This window comes from Atractosteus spatula, chromosome 17 (genome assembly GCF_055471065.1).
Source record: "Atractosteus spatula isolate fAtrSpa1 chromosome 17, fAtrSpa1.hap1, whole genome shotgun sequence".
NCBI classification, from domain to species: Eukaryota; Metazoa; Chordata; class Actinopteri; order Semionotiformes; family Lepisosteidae; genus Atractosteus; species Atractosteus spatula.
Genome location: NC_142722.1, coordinates 12,237,208 through 12,258,035, shown reverse-complemented (window position 1 = coordinate 12,258,035; position 20,828 = coordinate 12,237,208). Strand labels below are relative to the sequence as shown.

The following is a 20,828-nucleotide window of genomic DNA, read 5'->3' as shown; positions in this document are numbered from 1 at the left end:
AGAAATGTAGAAACTGATAGTTTAGAATTTTAAAGAAATACATAAATATCTGCCCCTTTTAATTTTCCACTTTTACAGCTCATCAACTGATAAAAATTGATTAACCAATTTTAGCCTTTATAGCTTCTGTCTTATTTGTCCACTTCCCCAGCATGATTTGGGTTGGTACAGGCTCCCAGATTCACTCTGGACAGGTAGGACTATATGTATGAGCATACACAATTTTTGGACTACAAATAAAAAAGCACCCTGTATTTCTGAAGTACAAATAAGGAAGCAAACACAGGTTTTGAGCCAAACTTTAAAAGTATACACTACCACAAGCAAGCTGGAAAAATAAATATGAATTTTGTTCTGATACCTGGTGAAAATCAGCAGTTTTGTTGAAAAAACACAAGCTTAGAAAACGTACCAGTTTTGGATATCATTAACACCTGCTACAGGTTAAAGTATACAACCCCCTTCCCAAATTAAGACATCAAATATTAAAAAAGCATCTTTATTTTTTCCAGTCTCCATAGTGATTTTTTGTTCCAAAATTCTAAAACGGTGTATCACTAAGTAAAAGTGACAATGTAAAGCATTGATTGGTAACAAGAAACATTTGATAACTGGATTCACAAATGCACAGAAACGTGACTTCATCCAATGCAGTGTCATATGATTTATATGAAAGAGCCTTAAAGAGAATTTTGGTGTTTGTACAAAAACACACCAGCTTCCAAACAGAAGCAAAAAAGCATGTTTAAGAAACTATATATCTCAGTACATAAAGAAGCAATCCAATTCTAAGAAATTAATTCTGGCTATATCTGTACTGTTCTGGACAGGAACAGCAAAGGAAGTTTAGATACTGTATATTCACAATGATTATTAATGTTTCCCTTAAAATATACCTTTTACAAAATCTGGGAAGGCATTCTTTGTTTTCTTTAAAAAGTGCAAAACCAGTTCAAATTATGCCACAGAATTTCAAAAGAAAAATATTTTTTGGTCAAAAACCTTAATGGATTTGTCATTTGTAAAACTTTTAATATGATACTTCTACTTGTTTATATAAACCTTAAAGTGTTTGAAAAGGATAGGAACAACCAAACAATCTAATACACAGCGAGGAATTTTGATTTGTTTCATGTTACAACGTAAAACAAAAGTGTAAAAAAAGACAACTTCATAAATTATATTGCTTTACTGTACAAATATTGAAAAGTCCATTGCACAATGCTTTTCCTCTAACCCCACATTCGTCAGTCACTTCTCAGGCATTTTATGATCATAATCACAGTTATCAATATTAAGGCTTAGTAAAACAATAAAAAAACATCTGTACTGTGCAAAGTTATAGCTATTTATAGGTTTAAAAACATCAAGAGCTAGATAAAATATTTAATACAAAACATCTATCATTTTTTTCAGCTTACACCTTCTGGTTAATAGATGTAATGTTCTAAAATATGGCTTGGTAAGCAGGAGATCGTTTAGCAGGTTCTCTGTATTATACATTCCTGCTTCAGGGGGAGTGTTTCTGCAGTGGAGTTCTAATAAAAAGAATCGCATTCATATCATCTTCTGTAAGAGAGGCACAACTTCTAAGGTAAAGGAAATCATTGCTATGAAACTGAATTTAAAAAACATTAAGTGTGCTACAGGTGCAAACCTTGTAAAAGATCAGGTATCCCAAAACGGAAGTGATCAATTTTAAAAAGGGTTGGTGTGCGAGAGTCGAGTGTGAACAGCTAAAAGACCAGAACCTCTTTTTATCACTACAAAGAATGACACTGTTTAGCCAAGGCCAACAGAGAAAATGGAACAGCTCGAGTGAGAAAACCAAGCCCGAGGTAACAGAATGTGACAACGAAAGCTCTGCTATCTTCTACAGGCCCAGAAAGGGTTGATGGCAGTTGCTCAGATGACTGAAATAAAGAAGAGAGGGCAAATGCTCCACAGGAAAACTGATCGCTTCTGCTGGGATACAAATCCTTTGCTTGGAGTGCAAGTTCCCTGCTTGAGACTTGAAATAATGCTGCTGAGCAAGGCAGACGAAGCTCAACATCGGACAGCTTCTCAAAAACCTTTGCTTTCGTTTCAGAGTCTTGAGAGAAGCTCTTCGCTTGTGTAGCTTGAGAGATGTCCCTCCATGGCCATTGGGAGGGCAGGTATTATGACAAGGTCGTTCCTAAGATAATAGCTAGAATGAGGAGGGCCACAGCTACACATATAGCTAAAATAATCTGTTTCTGTAAAAAGAAAGAAAGGGATATGAGAAATTCAGCAGACATACTTATTAAAAGTACTATGCAAGCATTACCACTGAACTTGCGTCATACTGAAGGCTAAGTTGAGCTCAAGGGCAAACTGCATACAGCAAGCAATTCACTCATTATAGTCCAAAATCACACAAATAAGGAAAAATAGGTGCCATAAAACTCACAGGGAACCAAATACATGCTGATGTTTTAAAATTGTTTTGCTTATGCTTTTTAAAAACACATTAAATATAGAGAATATTTCATCAGAGCCAACTGGCAAACCCTGTAATAAATGCCAACTAAGCTTGAATCATGACATTCTCTAGGTAAGAGACACCCGCCTATTCTAGAACATTAACAGTAAATTACAAGAATCTCACACTATGGGCATAACTACTCTCGGGCTCTATAATTCATTGCGGGCTGAACACAAATAGAGCTTTTGGACCAGTTGCAAACAGAGAGGAAGGGCGCAGGAGACACAAAAGGCGAGACTTAAGCTGCAATGTTTTAGGGTTTTATTATTGTATTGTTAGGTTTTTGCTTAGAAGCTGCATTTAACAAGATTCTCAAAAGGGCATCGCACACAGTGTAGTGTTAGACGGCACACGATAATGTAAACAAATGTAATGGTATAGTCTAGATTTAGTGATTAACATGTTACAAAGCTGAAGATACTATGAAATGCTCTAGAAATTCTAATGCTAAACATCAGGTGACTATTCTTCTTTTGTCATATGCAAAACGAAAAGCATTAAGTATTTTAAAAAAGATTACACAGCAATGAAAATGATACAAGCAGTGGTGTTTTGATAGTTACCTAGTGCAGCAAGCAAGAGGGACCTATTTAAGTCCCAAAGACAGACCAACAATTAGTGCAATTAGGCCAAGGAGAACCAGCACTGCTATGGCAATTATTAAATATTTCTGCCAAAAAGAAAAGCAAAATTGTTATACATGATACATAATACATTCAATTGTACAGCACATACAATGTTATTACTACCAGCACAAGAGCAGTGTAGTGTTAGACCAGCACATGTTAGTCATTAAACAGCAATAACAGTGATCAGATATTGAACTACTCATCTTCAAAAAAAGTTTACCATGCACATTGTTAGCAAAACATTTTGCAATAACGTTGTTTTATGGTGCTTTACAGAGATCTTTTAGTCTTTTATGCAGACCAATTAAAACTGGAGGAAAATCAAACTTTATGCACTGCCAGTTTAAACTGTTTTTAACTGTGGGAGTTTCTGGTAAACACTGAGGACACATAACATGGGCACTTGTATTCTGCATTGATGTATTCATCAATAAATGGATTTCAATAAGCAGACACAATCATTTTAAGTTCTTACCCGTCGTGCTTTACTTTGATACTTCACAGCTTTTTTAGTCTCTTCTTTGGCACGACCTACATATTCAGCTGCATTAGTTACATTTTTTTCGATGTTGTTTATCATTTCCCCCTTAAAAGAGAAACAAGAACTGTGCATTACCACATTTCCTGAAGCTAGAAATGGACAACAATACATAACGCTAAAATTACAACTCATTAGAGTAGATTATTTGTTGTAAATTCTTTGGAGTAAAAAAATACTCCAAAGGAGGGAAAAAAAAGATACAGGCACAGAGTTGATCAAATGTGATGCCACATGTTGTTCATCGATCCCAAAAATGGATGTCATGTACTGACAATCAGCCAAAGGTAAGCGACAATAATGAAACACAGAGATACGGCCATGACAACCCACTCTCGATCAATTACACTGAGTGAAAGATGTGAGATAAATGACTGAAGTCAATTTCCAGCATGCACATTTACTTGGAATGTGAAATAGCAGCTGACACTGCTTTGAATGTGGCTTATGAAGACAAACCCAGAGAGATAAACTTAATAGATGTAAGTGGAGTCATACTTCAGCCTCCATGAAGATCTTTCTATGAGTATTGTATGGATTCAACAAGCCATATTTAAATAGTCAAATTAAAATGCCTTATCACAACCTTAGGACTGAAGAAAAGGGAGACAATTTCTTTAATACACTAGGTATTAACATGTTTTGAATCACATTTACTTTTTACAGAGCCAAAATGCTAGCGTCTGTCAGGTGCCACTTTTTTTTTTTTTGAGAGGCTGGATAGATGCAAGCTCCACTGCTTAGCAATAGCATGCTGTAGGGCTCAATGTATGTGCATGGGCATCATAAATGGTAGAATATCTTTACCTGTGGGCATTGCAGACCTGCCAGGTTTGAAGCACACAATTCACAAAACACAAATCATTACAAAACTCCTTCTCCGCTGCCTTCACTGCACCACTGCCAGTACTACACATTGCAATATACCACTTAATGTGGCTGCATTACCGCAGAAGTCAAAATGACCTTTTAGGAACACAAACTTCAAGATCAACAGATTCCATAGTACGTTTTCAACCCCAAAATAAGCCATCGTAGGATGGTGCTCCCTCAGTCCTCTGCTAACACGCTCAATGTTATGACTGTGGCTCTGGCTTTCAGCTCTGGTATTAAGGTATTAAGGGCTTGTTAAGGAACAAAATTAGTCAAACGTGGTCTTTGTAATTTACTTCTTTGTAAGAAGTTAATTACTGTAATGCTGTTCAATGGGAAACAATAACTCTGATAACATTCCAAAGTAGTACCTGTGTCTCCACTATCATTGCCATGTCCATAAATATCTCATGCAGTTCCCGAATGCTGCATTCCAGTTTCATGATGTCTTGGTGTCGGGATTCAATTTCATTTAAAGCCTGGCGAGTGATCTGGGAGTCTGATATGATCTGAAAATAAGTTAATGTGGCCTTTAATTAACATTTTAAATAAATTAGCATCAAACGCAAATAATTTGTCTTTTTTAAAATAAAATAATGGAGTCAGAAAGAATAGCTGGTTCTTCCATTTAATAAAGAAAGTGACAATTTAAGCTGTTATGTACATAACATACATATAACTGTTATATATACACAAAACCACAAAATTGTCACTTTTTTCTTCATTCATTTCGGTATTTAAAATGTGACAAAAGCAAAAACAATTGAGGTTAAAAATAAAAGAAAACATCCACCAGTGGGCGCTGCAAATTCTTTTAATTTGAATGACTACTAATTAATAAAACAATTTAGTTTTAGGGACTCTAGTCAAAACCCAATGATAATCGGGTATCTGAAGTGGCACAGCTTGAAAGAGATAAATAATTAAAAAATATTATATTCCAATTACAGTATGAGGTTAAAATGTTTAATGTAACTAAGGAAACACATTTATAGCCAAGTAAATACATTTATATGGGGGACTCACATCAGATGTAAAAATAGCAGGATTTCCACTTTCCAACATGTCTTCCAGTTCTTCACTTGTTGTAACTTTTCCAGCTAAATAAAATTAAAAAAATTGAATCTTAATATTCGACACAAATGAGAATTGGAAACTAAAATTATTTTGATGAGAGCGGCTAAATAACTACATTTATGATCACCTCTAGTAAGATAAATAATATAAATATCAAAAGAACTCTGCAGAACCATTACTTTCTTATTCATTGAGAACAAAGTCAATCAAAGGGCGTTCACATTCTAAAAAAACAAAACACATTTATCCAGATGCATCTAATTAAGTTTGTCTTTGTACCTTTTACTAAGGATCCATAGAAGAAAAGCGAATTTAAAATTCTGAAAACCAGTCTGAGATGAGATCATGACGTCTTCGATATCAGTAAGTTTGCTTTTCCATTCAAAAACAAAGCCATCATTATACTGTATCAAACAACTGTTCCCACAGACTACCATCTGTGTGGGGTGATGTACTGAGACACAAGGGCTACCTCGTTCCACCTCAAGGGTACAGTTGTTGATTCAGCTGGGAGCGTTACAGGGAGCTGCTGTAGGATCCCGAGCTGCAATACGAACAGCAACAGAAAAAGGACGATCGTGCAACTGTTTGCACGCAGCAAACTAAAGTGACATCCCTGAAGATCTCTTTTAAATACTGCCTTTTGGCTTTTACCTGACAGAAAAGTTAAGCCCCCTTATTAATCCTAAATTACACCGGAGCAGGGCCTTCTCTCCTGAGGCCTCCTACGTGAAACTCAAGTCTTGCCCACTGGGGGAAGATTCACAACAAGCCACCTTTCCAGTCAGGGGGCAGAGCCGAGCACATGGCCTTCAGCTCCATCTCTGCTTGCTGTACAGTCTCTGGGAGGGAGACTGCTTTACCAGAGAAAACCAATTGTGCTCTGCAATGGAGAGCTGAAATTTCATCTGTCAACAAAGTGCCCCGCATTGAATGCGGAGGGATTAGGTGTTTCTTTTGGCAACTCATGCCACTCGACATGGTTTCACAAAAAGAAAATTACAGGCCTGTGTGGCATATAACATAATCTACTGTACATAGTGCAGATAAATGAGTAATCAATGCATTAAATAAAAAACTGCCACATTAAAAGAAATTAAACTTCATCACTTGTAACAGAAGTAATACTTTTTTGTCCATTTAGATTTGAAGAAGTCACCTGGGTTAACCTGCTTGGCTTTTGAAGTTGGCTGGAAAAGGGAACTTATACTGTGAAAGGAACACTATAAAACCACAAAGATTTCATTTCTTAGAGGATAACCCATTTACGCCTGTCTACAATAAGCTTGATATTTTAATGGCTAAAAAATGATGGTAAGATTATCATATACAGTACATTTAATTTTTAATAAGACTAAAAGACTAATTATCACTGTTAAAGTCTCATAGAAAATATTTTGTCTGGTGTTTTGTCCTTTTATTATAAGTTATGCTTTACATTTTTTTAATACCAGCAGGGCGTATACATCATTGTAGCATTTACACCTTGCAGAACTAGTGCAATAATTCATCAGACAGCAGTATTCCTGGGCTTAGCCTGTCTCAGAGAGGGGACTGAAAACAAACCTGCTCAGTTTCTCACAGATTTGGGTTACTTGTGCTAAAACAAGAAAACTCGGTAAAACAGCAGTCAACATTTTTACATCCCTCATCGCCATCTATTCAAATGAAGGTTTTACTGATTGTTTTTTTTCCACCATACTGTAAGGTGAAAGTCGACAAGCTAAAATGACTTCCTGAATTGGAGAAAGGCACACAAAGAGTCCCAGCTCTTCCTCTAATGACTAAGGGATGAGCTCAGAGGCCCATTGCAGAAGATTTGATATTGCCAAGCATGACAACACAGGGGAGTCTCCGAGTTGTATTAAGAAACTGTATTAAGTTGTATTAAGCCTAGCGCTGATTAGAATACTTTAAGAAAAGTCTGTTACTAAGGTTTTTCCAAATTGAACTTCATAAGACACTTTTATTTTACTTTGCCCCACAGTTGTTTCGAGCAATTACAATTTTTCTGCTGACTTCAAATGTAATATTGTTGTAAGAAATCAATCTTTTTTTTCGGCCTCAGACAGTGGTCTCCCAGAAACAAGAGGGAGCAGCACAGAAGAGAGCACACTCCTCCGCAATGAGATAAGCTTATTTGGGTTCGCTGAGCACTAGCAATCCCAGCTGTCTCACACACGGTTACCTTAGCAACATAAACACAGGTGTCTCCTGCTGCACATTGTCTTTCCCAGAGTTCATCACAAAACGCACATTTTACCATCTGTAGACGAGTTGACATTTTTGAACTTCTCAATTGAAATAATCACTCATCTATCACTATCACTTACTAAATGCTATAAAATCAGAATACATAAAATATCCCCTTTTTGAATAATTAAAAACTCTCTTCAAAGATGAGCTATCTTCAGTCAATTTACAAGTATGCAGATGCAAGGGGCAAGTTGCATGGTCTCAAAAGAGATTATGATTGTGAGTTATAATTTCAAGAGCTTCCACTTAAATGTGAAATTTAATTAGTCACATACACCTGTAGCATGTTCTCCCACATAGCATTCACATGAATCTCCACTCACTTATCTCCAGCTGTCTCTGTATTCGTCCTTTACTTCTCTCCCGAAATGATACTTGAGTATCATTGTATTGCATCATGACGTCCACAAACTTCCGGGATAATACGGTGTGCTGCAGGTCAAAAAAATAAAACAAATCGTCATGGCTGACAAATAATGGTATAGTATTTCAAACTGAAGAAAAACAAAACAGTTTTCATGGGTTGCAATACAGTCAGAGATACACTTATAATATTTTAGAAAATATAAAGCTATCAAAAGCCCATTTTAAAGTATATAGCTTTTAATGTAATTTGGATTTAAAATTGTACTGATTATATTTGCACTCGAACACACTTATTGCTTTAAAAAAAATAAATGTACTGACAACCAAAACAAGTGCCCATATTCGCTACAGCCCCATTTTAAAATAAACCACGGTACAGAGGTCTGTGAACTTTATGAAAGAGAATGAAATGTGCGGTTTCATTTTCTAACCTGGGTTTTCTGTATCCTGTAGTTCACTGATGATCGGTTTGCATTATCATCCTGGTCTAGGTTTTGTTCCATTGCTGTTGAATTAAAACAAACGAGTCTTGAGAGAGGAAAAGCAACACGTTTAAAATATCCTAACATTTTAATTTTAAAATTTAACATTTTTTTTATCATAAGAAAATATCCTAGATATCAGAGGGTAGTGTGAAAAATTGTTTGCAGAGAGATACTATACACATATGAACACTGGACCTCGATTAAAGTCAAGGCACAAATAACTGGTATCGAAAGAAAAAAAACACCATTTCATGGTTTGTGCTGGTTTACAAAAGTCATCAATATATCCTCTGAATACTGCAATAGTTTGAAAATAAACAGAGATTTAGATGACATCAAGCAGTTTAACAATGACAAAAAAACAGCATTTGTGTACCCCAGAGGACAAGTTTCAGTTTCAGGTATTTGCATATCAAATTCAGACTGCTGTGTACACAAAGCTCTCTGTATCTGTTTTAAATGGTAAAATGTCTTAACTCACATTTTAACCTGGCTCGAACAGCATTGGCATTTTTCTTGATTTCGATGGTAAGCTGCTCAAGTTCTTCTTTAGTCTCTGGAGGAACAATAAAACAAATAATAAACAAAAGTAAAATCATTGAACTTGCTCTATTGGTCATAGATTTAGACTGCTCAGTTTAAAAACTCTAGCAATTTCAGTGCTATTTGCCCCATGCAAAATACATGTTTGCTCTCTTAAAAATGAGGATAGTTGAATTTTTAAAACTGAATAAGGTGCTTGACGGATATAATAAAAATCTTGTGAGAAGTGAACTTCTAACAAACGGTCCTGGAAACTATAAGAGAAGAACAGTTTTTGATCTTGTCTTTCTGAATAGGACATAAATTCTTGTATTTTTTTTGTGATGATCTCTACAAAAATCATCATTATCAATCAGGTCTTGTGTTCAACATGACGTTTATTTTTAGGTGCTTAAAGAAAATACGGTAGATTACACAAAAGGAAATCTGTTTCCCTGCAGCAAGTCCCAATAGAGAAGATGACAAAAAAAATGGTAACCTACTCAAGAGTGGTGCATAAAACCTACCTTTATTCAACAATCAATCAGCTCAGCTATCAATAATGGAAACGTATTACTAAATTTCTGAGAATAAAAATAATAATTCCCTGCAATTGTGGGATGTATCAAGGGTGAGCAGGTGGAGGAGTACAGAGGACTGGTCAGCAGCTTTGTGGAGTGGTGTGGGGTAAACCACTTGGAACTGAATGTTACAAAGACAAAGGAACTGGTGGTAGATTTCAGGAGGAAAAAGGTCAAACCTACTCCTGTCTACATCCATGGGAGTGGCGTGGAGATGGTGGACTCGTACAAGTACCTGGGAGTGCACATCGACGATAGACTGGAATGGTCTAAGAACACCGAGGCCATCTATAAGAAGGGACAGAGCCGACTCTACTTCTTGAGGAGGCTCAGGTCCTTCAATGTGTGTAGTAAGATGCTACACATGTTCTATCAGTCGGTGGTAGCGAGTGCCATTTTCTACGCAGTGGTGTGCTGGGGCTCGGGGATTAGAGCAGTAGATTCCAAAAGGCTGAACAAGCTCATCAGGAGAGCAAGCTCTGTCATTGGGTCTGACCTGGACTCCTTGGAGGTAGTGGCTGAGAGGAGAATGATGTCCAAACTAGAGGCCATCATGGACAACTTCTCCCATCCCCTCTATGACAGGCTTGCAGGAATGAAGAGCATGTACAGCAATAGACTGATTCATCCACGGTGCAACAGGGAGCGCTACAGGAGGTCATTCTTGCCGTCTGCCATAAGACTGTACAACGCATCCACCTTGCGTCTTGGCAGAGGCAACATCAACAGTGACCTGTATCTGGATTAAACGCATCTACACATCTACTGCTACATCTGTTCTCTTCTTCTTCTTTTTCCCGTTTACAACCACTTTCTGTGCAATATATGCCAGGGACCTATGCAATACATTTATATTTATATCTACAGTTACATCTATATTTATATCCATATGTGTGATATGAGTGTGATATGATTTTCTGTGTACTGTTCTGTTCTAGTTTGTTCTTGTGCGTCTGGACTGTGAGTAACTCTTGTATTGTATTGTATGTATTGTACTATTATTATATAATTCGTTACATTGTGGCTGTGTTGTGTGTGTTAAGCTGCTGTTGCACTGCAATTTCCCTCACGGGATCAATAAAGTATCTATCTATCTATCTATCTATCTATCTTATACTTATATAGTGCTTTTCTGGACACTCCACTCAAAGTGCTTTACAGGGAATTGAAATTAACCTCCAAAACCACCAATGTGTAGCACACACATAGATAATGTAATGGGAGCCAAAGTGTGCCAGGATGCTCACCACACATTAGCTATTAATGGGGAGGAGAACAGAGTGATGAAGCAAATTCATAAATGGGGATTATTAGGAGGCCATGATTGGTAAAGGCCAGGGGGACATTTGGTCAGGACACCGGGGTTACACCCCTGCTCCTTTTGAAAATGCCCATGGAGACATGAAGAGTTAGTTCCTGTAGAAGAACTGACACAAAACAGGGTTTTTCCAGCCGATAAAGTTTAACAACCTCAGGTCAGAAACCATACATTCTTTGTTACGCTTGGCACTGAGAATCCTTCAATCAGACATCAGACAAATGCTGTAAATCAAGGCACTGACAATGCTGCATTCACAGGCCATTCCGCTAAATGGGTCCTGCTTTCCAATCAAAACGCCAAAGAAGGAGTGAAGGGGCGCACTTAGTAATAATGTATATATCAACATTTTAGATGTTACACATATTATATATATATATCATGGTACTGTAATATTATAACTGGGTTATGGTGCAGAGGATGGTTACTGATAAAAGCCAGATCTTACCCCAGACGTTCAGGACAGGATATATATTTCTCTTTATAAGGAAAGCAGAATTAATCTGGCAAACTACAGTTTTCTTTCAGTATCATATCATTTCTAGAATGAAATACCATTCCAAGAGAAATATTAGAATTATTTGAGGGCAGCATTAAAAAAGGCAGGAAATATATTTGATCTATTTCAGTATTCTAGCTTCCAATCAAACACTTAAGGCCATCCTCATGCTTAGGACTCAATACAACTACAAAAGAGAAATGATATCTAAAGCAGATGGAAAAGTTTATCTTATCTATTGGCTCACAAAAAAAGTCATTCAAAGAGAAGCATTTTACAAGCGTAATATGCTACAAAAAGCATCTCGGAAGGCTGCAAATTCCTAAGGTCTTAATTCAAGCAAGAACTGGAATGTTCCAGAAAAATTCTGTAGTAATCAAAGATTTAAGAATATACACAGATTTCAATATAAAAAGTAAAAATGTTACAACTGTAACAAAGTAATACCCCCATGACTAGTACCCCTGATGCATGATGTACACTTTAAAGTAGTATGCTCTGATCAGCATGTTCTGAAAGACATGAACCACAACTACCAACTTGTGATTCTCCAAGAGTCACACCACGAGCTTTATTTTTAGAACACACTGTGAAGTCCTGCTTTCGTGCCCCAAGTTTTATCAGGAATGATTTACATCTCATCTCTTTTTTGTTAAAGTATGCTGCTCCATTCTCCCGTATAGCCCGAACTGCAGCTCTTGGTAAACAAATATTAGCATTTTTTTTCACTTCCCTTTCAAAAGTGTTAACAATTAATCCCCCATTACTATAAAAATGCAGTCAAAAATAAATTTTGTTTCTACTTCTTGATTTCATGCCTGAATTCTGGGATGTTGTGAACACAATAGATTTCAAATACAATTTTTTACATATCAACGGAATCGGGTTTACTTAAGAAATTGTGCTGTCGATTCATCCACTTTTTTGGAACTCAATCATGTTAGAAGCCCTAAAAGACATACATTTTCAAGATTATGTTGAAAAAGACCAGGCCTAATCTATGAACCCTCAAATAAAAATTTCCTTCTATACAATTCCAAGAATGACAACATAAATCAGATTTAGACAATTTTCAATTTCAGGATTCACAATTTGCTCAAGAGCACTGTGGCAAAGAACACAAAGGCTCATTTGAGCTGGATATTGTGTCTAACAAAAGCAATCAGAAAAGGAAGAAAGAACGTCATCTGACATTTTATAAGGTAAATAATATGTCCAAGCTGTGCCTGAGGAAATGAGGCACTCATTGAAGCACGACAATAAGCATGCGAGCAGAGGTTAAGGTCCAGTCTGTGATTTCTGGCTGTCTTCGTTTCTGAATTACACTCCAATGCAGAAAGAAGCTCTAACAGCCGGCTCATTTTCAATGTTACTGAAGATAGCTCAGAAAAAAACATCCCACTGATCAAACACAAAGTTTATAGTGTGGAGGTTTCTGTTCCAGAACTGGATTGCAAAAGGTAATGATCCTATTATTTTTCTTTTAACATCTCCTAGGCTTAATTTTTTTAAATAAATACAATCTCTATTGTTAGCAGTTTTAGCAGTAGGCCAGAATGTATTTTTTTTTAAATACACCATTTTCTATATTGTTACTAGCACAACTCCTATTGTCAGTGCTTTCAGATATTACTGGAACTCTAACAGAGACTTGTTGCTCCTTCTAGCCACCCTGGAAGAATCTTTTAAATGCCAGGTTTCCTATGCAGGCTTCCGAACTTCCCATCTAATTTGCATTTTGACAGATACAATATTTCCTGAAGGAGGACAATGCTACACAGGAAATAAGAACTTCTTGTTTTCTTTGCCAGACAGCTGCCTTCAAAACCACCACTCTCAATACTACAGCTCAATTTAGCTCTGCTGTCACTTTTTTCAATGGCAAGTATACAAACTAATTTTAAACGGACACTGTATATCTGAAAACTAGATGAGTTTGTCCTAAAAACATAATTGACAGTGTTTTAATGTATAACTCAAAGAAGCTAAACGTTTGAATAACAAGCTTCACGTTCGAGTAATGCAGTGAATTAACATTGGGCAAGGTTTTCCATTAGATGCACTGCCCAAGAGTTCTTGTTCAACGGACAACGTGACATGCCAGAATCTAAATTGCCTATGTACTTTCCCATGGTGTCAGAGCAAGACTGGAACTGTGGTCTGGCGGTATATTTTGGTTATGAATACACCTGTGATAGGAAGACTGTTATGACAGGGGTGTGAAACAAGAGGCTCCAAAGATTTATCTACAGTTCTTGTTAACTCTATGAATGCCCTTTATGACAAAATCTATTTAACTGAAAACTACCCACACACACAGCACCTTGACACAGCACCTTGACACGGTAGTAAACCTCAGCTTTTCACTTCAGAGAAATGACCAAACCTATGCATTTATCAAGCATGGATGACATTCTTTATGCTGGTTACAAATTCATAAGCGAACACCAATTTAATAATGATGAACAGGCCAAAGGTGTAAAACCTTAGAGAAGTTTTTGTAGACAAAATGGAGAACTTCATTGTTGGCGTGTTTGAAGCTGGGTCTCATATTCTACTTTCCTTGCATACCTTCCATGTTCTGCTCATCGCCTCTAAAATATAACACATTCTTTCCACTGTCCTCTGAGTAAATAAAAGCAGCAATATCACTACTTACTCTCCTCTGGATTGGGGGCAGACAGGATGATACTGTGTTTCTTCTTCACTTCTTCTACTTCATTGGAAATTTTATCTATAGTTGACCGAACCTCCTCGACCTTTAAAACATATCCACATGTCATTTAAATGACTGACAGAGAATTGCTTTGCTCCAGTATTCAACAAGATATTATGGGAAAAAAAACGTCAAAAACACACCTTCTTAAAGAAGCTATCCATATGCGCATCTCTTTCAATGGTAATACTACATTCATCATCTTCATATTTGCTGCTCTAGAAAAAAAGATAAAAATGTTGATTAAAAGAGCTCAAGAAAATAAACTTGAACACTCCCAATAAACTACAAAAGAAGAAATATGTTAAAAAGTCAAACAAATAAAGTGTCCAATAAAGAACACTGGAGATTACAAAGAACATTTTTAATCCTCATGCTCACCTATAAGGCTCTGCACAGCTTGGCACCTCAGTACTTGACTGAGCTACTGTCGCCCTACTCCCCACCTCGCAACCTAATTCTGGTCTCCTATCTGTCCCTCAACCCCATCTACACTCTATGGGTGACAGGGCCTTCTCCTGTAATGCCCCCAAGCTCTGGAACTCTATCCCCAAGGATATCAGAGAGTCACCTTCTCTAAACTCCTTCAAATCTAGGCTCTTTAGAAGAGCCTTTACTTAACTGGTTCTGTTCTTTACCCCTCTGCTCCTACTGTATTCAGTGCCCCCATCTACTGTATCCTCTAACTGTGTATTGTCATCATGCATAACCTTTTTAGTTTTTTTCATTCTGTAAAGCGCTTTGAGAAGCCACCTTTAAGGGCACTATATGAAATAAAGTTTATGGTTTATTATTTTTATTATTATAATAATTCAGTTCTGAACATTTGCTGTGACAGTAAACGCTATGTTAAGAACAACCCATGTCAAGATGTTGAAATTAACAGGAATATTAAAAATACCAAAATAACTTCCAAATAAACTATATGGCCATCCAATGTTTCAGAAACGTTGTTTATTTTAAAGTACATAGTCTGTTCAGGCCTGATGCAATAGGGGAAGTCACATTATTAAGTATAATTCATTATCTGAGCAGAAAAGCAGAAATTCACCAGCTATGCAAGAATGAAACCTACTGCTGAATGACATGGCCTCACACTTGGAATTTTACTATGTACACACAATACAGCATAAAATGGAGTATATCTGGCTCTCTGTAAATGCACGTGCCTCACAAAGTTCAATTGGGTAATATCTCCTGCTTCCTGTTATAAAGAAATATAACATTTGTGACAACAGGCTAAGATGAAATAGTGGGCTGTTTCTGAAACTGGAAAAAGGATCTTGGAACTGAAGTGAAAGACAGAAGCTAAAGCCAAACTCTTATTTTGCAAAAACTGAGCACTAAGTTTCAATTTGCCACTGTATTTAAAGTAAAAGAACTGTACATATGGTTTTAAAGTAAGAAATGGTCAAATATGCTTTATGGCATTTTTAAATAAGCATAAACGTTTTCACATTTTATTCCTTATGGACTTCTAAAAACCATATTCCTTAATTAACTTTCACTTTGTTGTAAAAACCTATTTGGTTTCTATTTCCACATCATTGCTTTCTGTATTCCCTTTGAAAGTTATAGTGTGGTATTTCAAACAAACCTGCTCTGAAGCATTTCAGATATTCCTAATAGATTAACTACTTCACAAAATAACTAAAACTAAAATGTCAAAAATAGTGCTGTCAACCATGAGAGACTTAGGAAATCCAGTTTTCTTTTCAATAAACTGAATGAGAGACAAAGAATGAAATGGGAAATGTGGTCTGTAAATCCAACCTCAAAAACACATTTTAACCTTTTAATACCAAAATATTACCTTTGATTCTCAAAGATACAAGGAAAAATTAACTACAAATGAATATTGTTTAATAATTATTCAATACTTCCAATATAATCCAATGTCTTTTCCTATTACCGGTCAAATCATTGAAAGTAAGACTATACTTTGCTGTGACATCTTGTCAAAACTCTTCATCACTAGTCTGGGCAGGTCACTTACCAGCTAATGTTGTTTGTAGTATTTTGCTGAACTGGTAGAAACAGAAACCTATTGTCAAAATAGTAACCTAGTTTCAACGAAAGAGCACATAACATCGACTGTATCTTGTTGGTTTGTGTTTTGGGGTTTGGATTTCTTTTAGTTTAGTTTTTGCTGCGTTGTTGCTGCTACAGGATAAGTATTCTGGAAAGTGAAAAGTTTTGAAAAAATCCCAAAGCTGAATGCGATGAAAAAATAGACTTGGGTTTCCACATATGTACATATGATCTCAATTCATCATATGTCACACCTATGGGCTCATGTGTGGCTCACTCTGTTTTTCCTGAACACTTCTTAGTTATCAATTGTGACGCTTCTTTGAAGGTGCTATTCTTGCTGAGGAGGCTTATTTTTTTATCATAACACAGGATATACTGCACAGCAAGTTTGCTGCTAAGTGACATGAACTCACAGAGAGCAAAAGGCATAAAATTCACTTCTTTTTTTTTTGCAGAGAGACAACCAGATATTTTCCATCAGAACTTCTCAAAAATCTTGATAAATCGCGGGGATTTTTAAAATACTGATGGATATGTTGTCTGTTGCCAGCCAACGATATTACTTTTTTAAGTTTCATAAGTACAGGCCAGAGACAGAGGCTCTGTTTGTTACTTGCGTGCACAAACAGCACACTCATCAGGAGTGTAAACCATGACTCCACTGTTGATTATGGTATCACACCATTCAGGCTGCCAGACTGTATCAGAGGCAAGCCATACTTCACTCACATACTGTACAAACATCACCACATCACACTGTCTTCCTTGAAACAATGGGAAAACCGGTATGCAAGCTTCAAACAGCTGTAGCGTGTTTGCAAAAGTATCTCGAAGCATACTGTTGTACCACAGTGAAAACTGAGGGTTTTCTGATGGGTCCTAAACACCTGATAAGCCAAGGAGACACCAGGCATGTTTTTGGGGTTTTTTCCCCAAATGTTGTGCCTAGATAAACATATTTCAGTTGGGTCCTTGAGTACTGTTCAAAATAGCACAAGTCAAAATACAGTAAAAGTAGTCTTTAAGAAAATTAAGGTGGTTTATTTTATTTTCTTCGCCAAGATTTTTTTCAAAAATAAAATAATTGTACGTTAGTTTTTGGTATTGTAATGTTTATGACGTGTGGATCACACTCAATAAGTCCTTCCCAGCTTCAATAGCATACTATCTGTAGTCTTGCAGTCATACAGGCCTGTTACATGTCCATACTTGCTTAAGCGTCTGTCTTACTTGAATAATAAAAGAGAGCAGCCTGAGAGAAATCTTTGCCTTAAGGTTAGATATTTTTTCAACTGTGAATAATTTTTCCATTCCCCCCCCCATCAAGCAAAATATTTCTAGATGTACCATACCAATGTAATAGCAATTAAAATACTCCAGACGTGATGAATACAAACTCACTATTAAAAAAAACACCTCTTCCAGTTTGATTTCCATCTCAACCCGTTCTATGGTACAGTGGTGTGCAGTATGAATGTAATGCCAGATGCTATGCAGGCACATTCAAAATGTAAAAGTCAAGGAGTTTGAAATTTGAGTTCCGGAGCTTTTAAAATAAAGCACTCCTTGTTCTTGAGAGCTCTTGCGAGTTCATATTTTTTGCCTAAAGGAAGACCCACCAAGCATGCCCCAGGACTCACGCGGTCACAAGGTGCAGACACCCTGACCACCGGATTCTCCTCCTAACATTTCGGCACTATAAAAATAAAATACGAAAAGGGCCGCTGCTTAAGAAAAAAGTTGTACAGTAAGTGTCTTCCTGGTAGCCTTGGCAGTAAGACTGGGTGCAGTTTATTGACGGGGGAAAAAAAAGGTATACTTTTCACTTCTCTCTTGAGTGTGACGAACTGGTTTAATAGTCGATTTTATATCTTATGCAATTTCCTAGCGTTGCAACAGCAGGATCACCCACAAAGATCAGTCATTGTTTCGTGTTCATCACGCAGACTACAGTCTCACCGTTGCCTAGCGAGACCTCATCGTAACCAGTGGGTTGTGAGTTTTAATTTAGTCCATGTCACACAGTTAGGGCGACACGTAAGACTGTGTAATAGCGACGATGTACTTGTTTCATTAGATGTTTAACGCTCTGATCCAATCAAGATGCTTTAAGCGCATAAACATGTTTACTGGCACCGTCAAGCAAGCGACTCCTAACAGTTACTACACACGAAAACTCACAAACGCACAGGCCTGTGTTATGTATACAAAAACTTAATGAAAGAGGCACTCAATTTAACATTTAGGAAATGCAAAAAATAAAACCCGTTTCCTTAATGACCAAAAACGTTCACAGCTAGACTCACAATTACATTAATTAGACAAATACGTGTATGCATGTAAAAGACAACCCTCTGATTCAACAAGTAAATTCCAAAAACCCACTTTATACTTCCTTTAACAACTAGGCCAAAGTAACTTTGTCGTTACACTGAAAAATAAGAAAAATAACTACCTTTTCTGAAACAAGATAACCAGATAAAACTAAGACATGAAAATCTTAACCGCTCTAATGCTAAATTTCTATACATCTAACGCATACCGTTACTTTTGATTTAAATATTACAAATAGTACATGTGATCGATGATGTTTAACCCGCTATTTCGATCCGTAATAAAGTTACTTACGGCTGTCAGGTCGGCCAACCGGTCCCTCATCACACAATTCTTTCAGCACAACTGACCAAAAACACACACATGTACACCCCCCCCAGGGCACTGGCACCCAGGATCCCGAAAAGCGAAAGAAGACCAAACGTCCAAAGCCAAGAACTACACGGCGATGTCTGTTTTGTTTTTTTGTTTGACGCCGAAACCAAACTTCAAACCGCAACTTCTCCAGCGTTTCCTCAGGCGGCGTCTCTCTCAAACTCCTTTTAACTACAACTGCAGAAATCGCCTGGAAACGCCTCTGTGCGCGGGCACGATCGCGCACCCGCACGCACGCCTCCTGGGTTTCACGTTTGGGGAAACCGTATCCCCCGTGAGACAGCACAAGCATCACAGGGGGATACCACAGCAATAATACACATGATAAATAAATATTCGTCTCGGCTGTTTTTATGACTCGGTCCTGACCTGCACATTGTAATAACGAAGGCGATACATGAGTTTGATTCATTCTAACATTTTTCGAGTTTAGTCATGTTTTCTAACAATTACTACTTTTATTCGACAAATAACAATCCTTAAAATCACTTTTTAAAGTCCTTTCTAGAGATACCCTAAGGACGTCATGTGGGAAGCCGTTTTAAGGCGATTCTTACTTATTGCATACCACATCATATGTGATGGTATGTGTGTTTGTAATTTTGGCAGGAAAATAAACATTTTGCTAAAGTTCCTGGTGAGTGTAGATTTCACCTTCAAATTCCCTGGCTCGGTGGGCAATTAACATAGCATACGTTTGAGGTTATTGTGAATTCTCCATAAAGTCCCAATTCACAGCAATGGTCCTAGGAAACATGTTTAATGATAATTTACTGCCTTTGTTGAGCGGTCTGCATTCCAAAGTAAGAAAAGTGCTTTAACTTTGAATTGGGTCTCTTAAATTTAGGAAGAGAACCAATTCATTCACCACTGATATTCCAGAAAGCACCTTGGTGACATTTGGCAGTCACACTACACAGCAGATCTGGTGGAGAAGTAAAAAAGTACATCATCACATTAATTGAATGGATTTTTTAAAAAATATGATTTTTTTTAAAAGTGGGATTTACTGCCATAGGATCTTTAATGACAAAGTTATCAAGTTATCAAGTCATTGTCTTAGCATTTCATGTGGAGATGAATGGCATCTCCTACAGTGCAGTGTCCACTGTTTCCATACTGGGGCATTGGTTTTGAAAAGTGTCATCCACTTGTCCAACAGCACCACTTACAGCAGCAACCTGGTTTCCCTTAGAGGACCCTACTGGGTGGAGCAGTGGCACTGTGGCTAAGGCTCTGCCCCTGTGGCTGGAAGGTTGCTGGTTCAAATTCCACGGCTGGCAGAGGAATACAAGTCCCTTAACCCCAGCTGCTTCAGGGGTGCTGTATAAATGGCTGACCCTGTGCTCTGACCTCAAGTTTCTCTCTCCCTTCCTGTGTGTTTCATGGAGAGCAAGTTGGGGTATGTGAAAAGACAAATTCCTCATGCAAGAAATTGTATATGGCTAATAAAGTGATCTCTCTAGTGAGCCATCACAGTAATGACCAGGCCCAGCCTTACTGAGCTTCTGACAAGATGGACCTACAAGTGCTACGTCTGCTGCGATCTTTATTTCTAATACAAGAAAGAGAAAGCTCTGTTAATGTTTCCAGGGCCAATATGGTCTGTGGAGTCAGAGATGCCCCAGGGCTCTGTGGAAACTACTGGCGACTGTATTTTTCACAATTACAAAAGAAAATCAGACGGAGCATCGGGGAGCCTATTTCCATTACAAGGGT

The 20,828-nt window shown here is 37.3% G+C and overlaps 1 protein-coding gene across 2 annotated transcripts; it reads right to left on the bottom strand.

Moving 5' to 3' along the window:
- Positions 1-487: 487 nt before the first annotated feature.
- Positions 488-19,315, bottom strand: stx2b (syntaxin 2b). Of its 2 annotated transcripts, XM_088935615.1 has the most exons (11): positions 19,029-19,315; positions 14,510-14,584; positions 14,310-14,409; positions 9,212-9,286; positions 8,677-8,750; positions 8,203-8,311; positions 5,573-5,646; positions 4,918-5,055; positions 3,611-3,721; positions 3,070-3,176; positions 488-2,237 (listed from the first exon to the last, which is right to left on the bottom strand). In XM_088935615.1, the coding sequence occupies exons 1-10, from the start codon at positions 19,056-19,058 to the stop codon at positions 3,093-3,095; spliced, it is 870 nt and encodes a 289-aa protein (XP_088791741.1). In that variant the 5' UTR covers positions 19,059-19,315; the 3' UTR covers positions 488-2,237; positions 3,070-3,092. The 2 variants fall into 2 exon arrangements, with proteins under 2 accessions (XP_088791741.1, XP_088791742.1); XM_088935616.1 differs by lacking the exon at positions 3,070-3,176.
- Between the last annotated feature and the right edge of the window lie 1,513 nt (positions 19,316-20,828).

Coding starts and splice junctions, on each gene's coding strand:
- stx2b (XM_088935615.1), bottom strand. CDS start 19,058: ATGAGGGACCGGTTGGCCGACCTGACAGCC. Junction 9,287..14,309: donor TGCCCCCAATCCAGAGGAGA/GTAAGTAGTGAT, acceptor TTGTTCCTCCAG/AGACTAAAGAAGAACTTGAG. Junction 5,056..5,572: donor CTGCTATTTTTACATCTGAT/GTGAGTCCCCCA, acceptor ACTTATTTTCAG/ATCATATCAGACTCCCAGAT.